This window comes from Cyrtonyx montezumae, unplaced genomic scaffold (assembly GCF_038088225.1).
Source record: "Cyrtonyx montezumae isolate F1298 unplaced genomic scaffold, pur_monq_1.0 scaffold_8, whole genome shotgun sequence".
Lineage (NCBI taxonomy): Eukaryota > Metazoa > Chordata > Aves > Galliformes > Odontophoridae > Cyrtonyx > Cyrtonyx montezumae.
Genome location: NW_027072089.1, coordinates 100,243,843 through 100,254,492, shown reverse-complemented (window position 1 = coordinate 100,254,492; position 10,650 = coordinate 100,243,843). Strand labels below are relative to the sequence as shown.

The following is a 10,650-nucleotide window of genomic DNA, read 5'->3' as shown; positions in this document are numbered from 1 at the left end:
AATTTCATATGCCCGTGACTTTATGAGTACAGCTCATTACAAATAATAGTTTGAAGCCCTGATCACAGACTCATAGAATCACAGAACGCTTTGGTTTAGAAGGGACCTTAAAGCCCACTCAGTTCCAACCCACTGGATCAAGTTGCCCAGGGCCCCATCCAACCTGATCTTGAGTGCCTCCAGGGATGGGATCCCCAGAGCTTCTCTGGGCAGCTGTGCCAGGGTCTCACTGCCCTCTGAGTAAAGAATTTATTCTTAACATACAACCTAAACCTCTTCTTTTTGTTTAAAGCCATCCCCTCTTGTCCTATCACTATTAGACTCTGTAAATAGTCACTCTCCTTCCTTTTATAAGGTTTATAAGCTCCTTTCAAGCACTGGAAGACTGCAATGAGTTTTCCCTGGAGTCTACTCCAGGCTGAATAAGCCCAATTTCCAGTTTCTGGAGTTCCCCACATTTGAAGGTCTCAGAGGCATTTTTGCTCTTCTGGAGGTCTGTTCAGATATGTGCATCTGCCTGAGAAGGTTGTGGCTCCCCAGTCAGGATTTCCCTGCTAGCCTGGTGGTTAGACCAGGTAGACACCATGTGTTTCAATAGAAGGCTGCTACCTGCTTGTTCCCAGTTGGGAATAAAGAAGGCTGACTTCCATATTCCCTGCACAGCAGATCTGCAGCTTCAACTATTTGAGGACTCCAAGCAGGTAGGAACAAACTGGTTGGAAATGGCACCTGGAGCAGGTTGCTGCAACACTTTCACCCATGGCCCCTTTACCATTCCCTTTAAAATTGATCAGCAACTGTGGAGCAATTATTGGAAATAGCTTTTGGGGATGTTCCCCTCTCGAAAGAAGAAAAGCACTGAACAAGTCTCCAGGGGTGGAATGCAATGAATATGCAAGGAGTGTGTGTTCCAAGGCAGTTCCCTAGGCAGCACAACCTGCACGCTGAGGTATCAGTTACACCAGGGGTGCTTGGTATGCTGACTCTAAGAGATACGGCACAGAGTGGAGTGAAGTGTAAAACATTGCAGACAGGCTCTGAGATAACTCTGCAGGGATGGGATTTTGGTGGCACTGTGGAACTGATAAACTGCTGATAAACACTGACTTGACAGCTTTTCAATTTTCTATCATACCAATGACAATAAAGATATGTATGACGAGAGCCACTCGATCTCCACCTGAAAGTAAAAAAGACCTAAGAAAAAGAATTTTAGGGAAAATATCATCACAGACATGTTGGCAGGACAACAGTGACTACTGTGACCAGCAGATGGGCTGAGCCTCTCTTCACCTCCATAGGGACGTCTACTGGGTAAGATTCGTACACTTAGTTGAACCATGCAATTGTGAGAGAAGATGGAAATTGAGAGCTCTTCCATTGGAAGGCCCTCAAGCAATATTTCTAATGGTCTAAAAACATTCTAGGATGGAGATTAGGCAAGTGCATGCAGGAGTTACCTTTTAGGCATTTCTTAGGGATATCTTAGTAGGACTCCTGATACGGACTAAGGACTTCTACCAAGACATTTTCTTTGCTGCAGAGGGAAGGTGTCTGAGGAAGCTCAGAGCTGTATTTGTCTGCTTTGTAGCAGGGCAGTATTAGAGCTAACTAAAATTTGACAGGGACATGCCCCTCCACCAGCTGCAGAGCTCCTCTCCAATGAGTCTTTGTATTATTCAAGCTCCTCTTCCCCTTGAGGTCCTTTGTTAGTGAACAGGTTTCCTCAGATTGCAGTCAGATAATTTTTTGAAGGGAGCCCTCATTTGAACCATTAAGGATCAACACCTCTTGGTGTCTTTTTTGTTTCCTTCTTGGTCTTATTGATGACCCCTGCTCTCCAGAGCCTCCTGGAAGCTTGGGTTTTAGGATGGCACAACACAAGGGAAGGACAAAATACATTAAAGACAACACTCAACACTCAAGCCACAGTTTACAGATCAAGACAGATTCAAACAAGGCAACTGGAAGCAGTGGCATGCATGTTTTTTACACAAGACTAAAGGCTTTCTTCAGGGTCACTATAACCTCTTGTTATTCCTGTTATCACCCTAGCTTGCCTTGTAGGACCTGAACAGAGCCCAAAGCTTGCTCCATCATTTCTTCTGCCAGTTCTCAAGAGACGAAGCATTCTTTAAATTTCCACCACAGGGTGGCATTATTAAACTCCATGTACTTCAAAATCATTCATGATCTTGCAGGACACCACGGTCTAGCAACTAGAGTCACTGATGAACAAGTACAGAGCAAGAAAAATATATTTGTGAGAAGAAAATAATAGTTACGACACCTTGCTGCAGGAAGAAACATCAATTTCTCCCAGTTCTTTAATTTTCACATTGTTACCAAGCGAATGAAAGTTTGTGGATGCTAAATTAACCACAAAGCACACCAGAATATCTTGTAAATCAAGAAGACTTAAGATAAACTCAAGTGAAAACCAATAACAGCCATCCAGACCATCTTTTGCTCAAAAGTTTTATTTCTGCAGCCTGAGTGGTTTCCACTCTGAAAAGTGAAATGAGTATTGCATAACCTGTTGATACTGCTTACCTCAAAGAGGACTGGTGGTGAAACGCCTTTCCCCTTGTGATGCCACACTGCCTGGATCTTACAAACATAAAAATGTATTACTATTGTAGAAACTGATAAAAGCAAGTTTTGGTTCTTCGTCTTGTTCTTGATCAATACTTTGTTTTTTCTAACTTAATTTGTGTTACAACTGCCATTCTGTGTCACGGTACGAATGGTGTAGATGTTTAGGGCGGCCTTTTGGCAAGCTTTTGACGACTACCAATAACTACAGTATTTGAGACTTGGAAGCACTACTACAAAGCAAACAGAAAAGAAAGCCTTTATTCCAGAACACCATCAATTTTTTTTTGTATATGAACTCATTACATTAGACACTAAACAGGCCTGAGGAGACCTCCACTGTTCACTGCCGCCTTGGCCTTCTTTCCCTTGGAGAGACCACCTTTTAACCAGGACACTGTGGTGATGATTAGGTGATGGCTGGGAAACTTATGAAATAATTGCTCTTCAGACTTGGAAACACTTGTCATCTTCCTGTATGAAGAGCTTGGGAACATTTGTTGGATCACAAAAGAAGACAAAGAAAGCTCCTTATAGTGACATTTCAATTTAAAAAGAAAACAACTCGTGTTTTTTTGCATCAGTGATTTTTATTTTAAGAAAAATTCAGTATACGCAATGACTGTTTCTGTCATGCTTAAGGTTTAAAGTTTCAGTTCTTTTTTCTTTTGTTGGTTTTTTTTCTTTTTTTCGTGAGGAGTTCTGAATATAGCAGCTATGCTATCACAGGACAGGAAAAGAGAACACATCTAACTGAGAAAAAACAGTGGATACAATCAGTAGAATGGAAAGGACCAGACCACAAAGAGGAAAAAAAAGATGTAGGGAATTAGAACTTAACCTTGTTGAGCAACCTGGTCTAGAGGGAGGTGTCCCTGCCTATAGCAGGGGTGTTGAAAATAGATGATCTTAAAGGTCCTTTCCAACCCAAACCATTCTATGATTAGTAAGCACAGAAAACAGTCTGGACCCCTTAAGACCTAAATCTTTCACTTGCCAGCACAAGCAGCTCCTTTAGATAAAAGGAATTCTTACATTCAGTGTTTAAGGTAAATGATGAACGAACTACCTGGGAAAAAACTATAGATGGTGGCTATCTCTAAAACTATGAATTCACTTTCCGCTTTTAGATCTCTTATCAGATTGCTTCAGCTTTAGTCAGGCGCATTAAGGTTGAACTACATTGAAAATTAGCAGGCAGATATCTGCACAGGTGACACAGGCACTTTGCTAATGTGAAAAGTTTGGCACTATAGATAAGCAAACTGTGACTCCAATTCACTTGAACTGCAAGAAAGCGGCCCAGGACCTGATCAGGCAAGTAGGCTTTGTGAGGGAGATGTCTGGCTGACAAAAATAGGCCTCTCACTGCTTGCGTGGCTGTTGCTCTGGTAGTTTGGATCAAAACAGTGGTTTAACTTCAGTTTATCTTTAGTCACTATCACCTGCCTCTCTCCTAAGGCTCTTCTGTACAAGGATTTCTCTAGTGCAGACTTCTGAATTGCCTGTCTGTGGCCAATGCTGAATCAGTGTTGTAGGTAAGCACCTCACAGTGGCAGTATCTAGCTCTCGGATCAGATAAACATCTATCTCCAGTCCTTCCTCTGGTGAGACCTGCATGCAACCTGCAAGACAGCAAGTTAAAGATGAGGCTTTCCATAAGAGGAAGGTGGGGCTGAAATCTCATGGCAAGAAGCAAGGTTTTCTTGGTTCATGCTGTTCTGCTTTTAGTTTTTATTAAGTTCCGTTCTGTCGGCTTTAATGCACACTCATATATAGGGCTAGTTCCTCCCAGTCACACTGATCAGGTTTGGTCCCCCTCTCTGGGCTGTTGTGATTTATTTGGCTGGAAACATAGACATCATACATACCATCTAGCAAAGAGGTAAGACCTCTTCTTTCTTTACCCCCTGCCAACCTATTGATTCTAAAGCAGTATCCTCTATGTGTCACTGAGAGACTTTCTTCCTTTCCTCTTAACCTCATGATCTCCTGATACTCCCTGCCAGGTTCTCTGAGGAGGAGCAGAAAAAAGGCACATCAGCCAGGACCTCAGAGTCCCCCTGCTATGCACTGTCTCTTGCTCACCAAGGCAGACCCTTCAGTGGCAATCCCTTTCATTCATTTTCTGCATCATTTCACTTGATCAGAGATTTCATTCATTTCTCCATCTTTTCTGCAGTTTCCTTTGCAGGTTCCCATAGGGATTCTTTCTATCAATAGACTATCAGGTGTCACAGAGTTCATTTTTATCCTTTCGATTGTCATGAACTGGCAGATTCTTTTTTAGCTTCTTTTTTTGCAGTTCATACACGCTAAGCAGCCACGATCTCTGTTCTTGTGGCCATGCATTCCTCTTCTTGGAGACATGCTCTTTCTCAAAGTCTCCTCACCAACAGCCCTTCCCAATTGCTAATATAGCATGAAAAATACCAACGTAGTAGGCTTCTGCAATGCAGCTGCTGCTTCACAAGACACTGTGGTCTATCCACAGCCACAGAAGTGTACTCTGACAAGAAACCTGCGCTGCCCTCCTCCTGAATTGGCCACAGACAGGCAACTCCTCCTCCTCCGCCGCCTTTACCTGAGACAGCAAGTAGAGGTATGAAAAGACACATTAAGACAGCTAGGAAGCATTTGCTTCTTTATATCTTTTTTTCTAAGGGAGGACTGGGCAAAAGGTAATCTGCCTGATAAGGCCTTTCTTCAGGCCAGTGCCATTCTAAACTTGCATCCATAAGACTGCAGTCTTGATCCCTGCTGACACAATCAAAAGATCAGAAGTGTATCTGAAGTGTGGCATGGGTGCTACCGAGTCTTGGACAGTTCTCAAAAGGCTATGGTGATAAGAAATCAGCCCGTAGCCAAGGTGGGCACTAACAGGGTAGGCGGGAGATTAAACTCGGTTCCGTTCATTGCTTCATCAGGAAATCTAGAAAAAGCACTACTGAAGAAATTCAAAGGCAGTGAGTTTGTTGGAGTGGAAAACAATCACAGGCCAAAGTTGACTTTCAAGTGCTTGGTGGTTTACTGAGGCTAAAGCACTGCAGCTAAAACTAATGAAGGGTAATGCCTACAGAGTAAGGAGGTGCTTTTTTGCCTTAAAAACAGATGCTTACGTCATTGAAAAATTGAGGTTTTATGTCACTGTTACCATGGGAAGGTAAAAGAAATGAAAGAAGAGGCCTTTTCAGGGATCATGAGGAGCAGCCTCTGCTTTCTGAGAATAGAGCTGATGAAACTGGAACCACAGTATTGCCTGCTCATCTGATAGCCACATCTTTAAAGGACTGTCAGCACGCTGAAGAGAAAATACATACAATCTGCAGAGCAATAACCTGCACCGGTGATCTCCCAGTGATGAATTTAAAACTCCACAGATGCAGCTTATGAAAGATGGCTGAGCAGCTACTTTCTGTATGAGTATTTAATTCTGGAGAACAGCAAAGCTTGATGTCTTCACATCGGCTCTCCTGGGATCCACAAGTCTTTCTCCCTTCTCAGCCAAGTTCTGCAGCTTTCTTGTTTCTGCTTCTCACTGACTCTCCAGATTCTCCTGCTATCCAGCAAGCAGCCTTCCCTGTTGAGGAATTGCTTTCATTTTTGCTTGGCTGGCCTTCCGCGGGACACAGAAGAGCAGCAGCATTTGCAGGCTGCTGGCATAGCTGCTCTGCCAGATGGACTCAGAACCATCCTATTTAGCCAGCACAGGTCCTGTGTGTTCTTCTCCTTCGCAGGATCCCCCAAAAGAGCATTGGGGAATTTATAGAGAAATTAGTAGAAATAGCTGGGCTTCCTGCTGCGATAAGAACCATAGGAAACCTCAGCCCCACCTGCCCTTACACCACACACACACCCTACTTCTTGTTTGATATTTTGACCATTATCAGTATTTGTGTAAGATCAGTGGTGGCTTTGCTATATATAAGATCTGCTGTGGGAGACATCAAGCAAAAAGGTGTGTATTGGCATGCCTTCATTTCATTCCTTAGCAAGACATTAGGAAGAACAAAGAACAATGGATAAGAAGAGATTTCCCTACTCGAGGTCTAGACAGCTCTTTTCTTCTACAGCTACATGGTGTAACCTAAAACACTGGTTATCCTACAAAGCGGGACTAGAAACACCTCCCACACAACCAGAGTGCCCTCCTCCTCTCCGCTCACTACAGATGATCCTTTCATTACTTTTTCTGAGTTTGAGGTATGTTTTGCAACCCATAAAAAAGGAACGGAAGTTCCGTGGGATGAGAGCTCCTTAGTGACACCTGCCTTTAATGATTATTGAGTAAGATGATGTTTGAGTAAGATGATGTAGCTTTAATTCAGTAACTGGACTCTCACTGAAAACTCTGCATTGCCTTACACGCTGTAAATGCACTTTATTTCTGTTCTGCACTTAAAGGACCATCTCTCGTGAGCATTGAGGAGAGAAACACTTGTGATAAGATCTGCAAGGAAATACAGAGTTTCCGCTGACAGACACAGCTACCTAGTGACATCTGCTTTTTGCAGCTGATGGGTATCACAGCGTAGGCAGCACTTCACTGGCAGAGACACCTGGCCAGAAACAAGCAATTCTGCTCCACCAGAACTGAGGAGCTTCTTCCCATCATTTGAAAATTGAAAAAGAGAGGAGAAAAGGTAATATTTAAAAAACATAGTGGGAGAAGCAGTTGTCTGTCATACCTGCTTATAATGTATGTGACTGTAATACTTTTACCTTTCGTTGCTGCTTAGTAATTTTTAAGGTAATTTTCAGAAATCCTGCATAATCAGAATTATGTATATGTGCATTATGCAAGCATATGTTTTCAGCTTAAAATATTTTGGTAGAATAGTCATTCTGAAGGTATATTAGATTCAGGTATGTTTAGCTGTTCTTGTTGCATCTCTAGGCCATTGGTGCCAAAAAGTTTTGTAGCTGTGATTTGTAATTCAGATTATATTCCCTGTGTATAACAGAACAGAGATGTAGACTGGAATGGTGTCACAACATCAACTGCACATGGAAGGGGGCAGGTTAATGATAGTCCCTGTTTACTGTTAATCAGCAGCAGTATACATTGTGAAGACAAATGAAGAGATAATACTCCTCTCTCCTCTGATTCCCATCCATAAAATAAAGATAAAAGGGAAGGGCATGACTCCGTAACTCCGTCTTGTAAAAGTCCTGGTATGTTAGGCTAAGAAATGAAGCTTGCTGAGATGTGATGACAGAGAGAAACACGCCGACAATGTATTCGCACTTCACCCATTACGTGATCTAGTCAATCTCTAAGTAATTTCGCATAAAACTAGAGAGAACAAATTCCTGTTATTCACTTTGCTACTACAGACAGCACCTACTGACAACTGATGTCACCTTTCAGTAAGCATCATTAGGAGAGTCAGACGCATTTAATTTCTGTCTACTTTCAGTGATGTTTGCCTGACTGGAAAGATGGGTAAAAACTCACACTGCTATGAACAGTGGTTTTGCTTTTTACTTTACTCCACATGGGATTTATCCCTCTCTGATTTGATATCTACAGTCTGTATCTTTCATCCCTGTTTGCTTTCTTCTTTGCTTTCCTCTTTGCAGCCTCAATGGCATTCGGTGTTCTTGACACATCTGACTTGCAGTTTTGGAAGGACATGCATGCTAAGGACAGTACTTTTGCAAACACTGCATAAGAATCCCATGATACTTAGATATTGTTTGCGAATCTGTAATGAGAAGTACATCAGAACTGCAAGTTAGTCATTCAGCGTTGCAGACTTCCCGATGTGATTCAGGCTTGCAGAGTAACTACACGATCATCACGCAGATAGTGACTGACCTTTTTATATTCTTTCATTCTCAGGAACTTGGGGAAAAAAAAAACATGAGTTCTTCAAGTACAGAGTCCCTTGAAGCTGACACCTCAACCTCTTATGACTATTACGATAATTATAGTGATGCTCCACAACCTTGCAGTAAGGAAACTGTCAAGAGGTTTGCAGCCTCTTTCCTCCCTGTTCTGTATACCTTGGTATTCCTGGTTGGGCTAATAGGAAACACTCTGGTCATTGTGGTTCTCTTTAAATACAAGAGACTGAAGAGCATGACTGATGTGTACCTGCTAAACCTCGCCATCTCAGATTTGCTCTTTGTTTTATCCCTGCCATTCTGGTCTTACTTCACGATAGACCAATGGGTTTTTGGAACTCCCTGGTGTAAAATTATTTCGTGGATCTATCTGGTTGGGTTCTACAGTGGGATATTTTTTATTATGCTTATGAGCATAGACAGATACCTGGCAATTGTTCATGCAGTGCTTTCCATGAAAGCAAGAACTGCCTTCCACGGCCTGATTGCCAGTCTTACTGTATGGCTGATAGCTCTTTTAGCCTCCATTCCAGAACTTGTATTTAGAGAATCTTTTGTTGAGCAAAATTATACTACCTGCAAGCTGAGATACCCAGGCAACTTCATAGCATGGAAACTCCTTTACACTTTGGAAGTCAACATTCTTGGACTCCTGCTCCCTTTTATAGTTATGGCATTTTGTTACTCCATGATTATTAAAACTTTACTTCACTGCAGAAATGAGAAAAAGAATAAGGCCGTGAGGATGATCTTTGCTGTCATGATTGTGTTTTTCTTCTTCTGGACCCCTTACAACATCGTGATTTTATTGCAACTGCTGGAATTCATTGGAGTCGTTAGAAACTGTCAAGTGAGTAGAAACCTGGACTACGCATTCCAAATAACTGAAACCCTCGGCCTTTTTCATTGTTGCCTCAATCCAGTCATCTATTTCTTCATGGGGGAAAAATTTAAGAAGTACCTGAAGATGCTCTTTAAGAACTGGCAGTTACCTGGAGATATTTGCAAGTGGTGTGGTCTTCACGTCACTTACCACACTGAGTCCACTGGTTCATTCCACACACAGTCTACTTTGGACCAAGAAGCTCTGTAAAGTGTTCCACACCAACTGACAAAAATAAACTGACAAACGCAGGAACTTCAGAAAGCTCAGAAAACGCACAAGCATTTAAGTCAGCTAGTATTTGGTACTAACTTACTTCATCTTTGATTTCTGCCTCTTCGATTTTCTGAATACTACGACAGAAGCTGTCCTAGATGTGAGATCTAGGAGACAGACATGCATGTTTTATCTGCTGCAATTAGAAATCACTGCTCTGTACACATCTCACATCTGTAACAGCATCCTTGACTCACTGCAAGTACTATGCTCTGTCACTTGCTTTTCACCAGCATCAAGAAACAATTGATCTGAACAGAGAGCAGAGGAGAAACAACTTGCCATTTCAAAGTGCATTTGGAAAGTATCTTTGCTTGTTCAAGAAGGTGGTTATTATCATATTTTTTTATTCTACAGCTGAACTGCATAGGTTTTGTTTGCTCAGACATTTAGCAATCTATCAACAATAGCAGCTACTGTTAAAGTTTCATCTCAGGACAGGACACGCCTTCAGCCATTAAGAAAAAAGGACACAAAACATACTCCGTGTGTACAGAGATGCAAAGCCAATGTATTACACTGTGCTATAAATTGAGCTTTGTTTTCTTTCAGGTATCCAAATTGCCTACATGTAGATACATACAGGCATTCTGAATGACTTAATCACCATAATTCAGGATGACAATTCTTCTTAATTTTGAAAATGTGGTTGTTTTTGTTGTTTTGTTTTTAAATACATCTTTTCTTTTTTTTTAACCAGTATGCACAAATAAATTTGAAGCATCTTTTAAAAGTATCTTTTAAAAAGAATGTTCTTTGTTCCAAAAATACCTAACTGCAAGACTGAACTTCGTTCACGGTATAAACATCTGGCAAGACAAAAGGAAGGAAAGATAGATTATGTAGAGAAGATCTGTCATAATCTAGAAACCACACAAAGAATAGCAGCATTTGATTACAGAGCAGAAGGCAAAGAGTGATGCCACAGTAGCTGCTTGCAGATATATGCATTATTAACTGAGTTTAAAACAGGAAGCAACGTTTAGATTTTGGCACAAAAATAATTATTTAAAAAGCAAACATCAGTGATGTAGCAGGATCCAAAG

The 10,650-nt window shown here is 41.6% G+C and overlaps 1 protein-coding gene across 1 annotated transcript; it reads left to right on the top strand.

Annotated features, from left to right (window-relative positions):
• The first annotated feature begins 8,346 nt into the window (after positions 1-8,346).
• On the top strand, positions 8,347-10,422 carry CCR4 (C-C motif chemokine receptor 4). The gene has a single exon (XM_065752636.1). The coding sequence runs from the start codon at positions 8,462-8,464 to the stop codon at positions 9,536-9,538; it is 1,077 nt and encodes a 358-aa protein (XP_065608708.1). The 5' UTR covers positions 8,347-8,461; the 3' UTR covers positions 9,539-10,422.
• Positions 10,423-10,650: the final 228 nt, after the last annotated feature.

Coding starts and splice junctions, on each gene's coding strand:
- CCR4 (XM_065752636.1), top strand. CDS start 8,462: ATGAGTTCTTCAAGTACAGAGTCCCTTGAAGCTGACACCTCAACCTCT.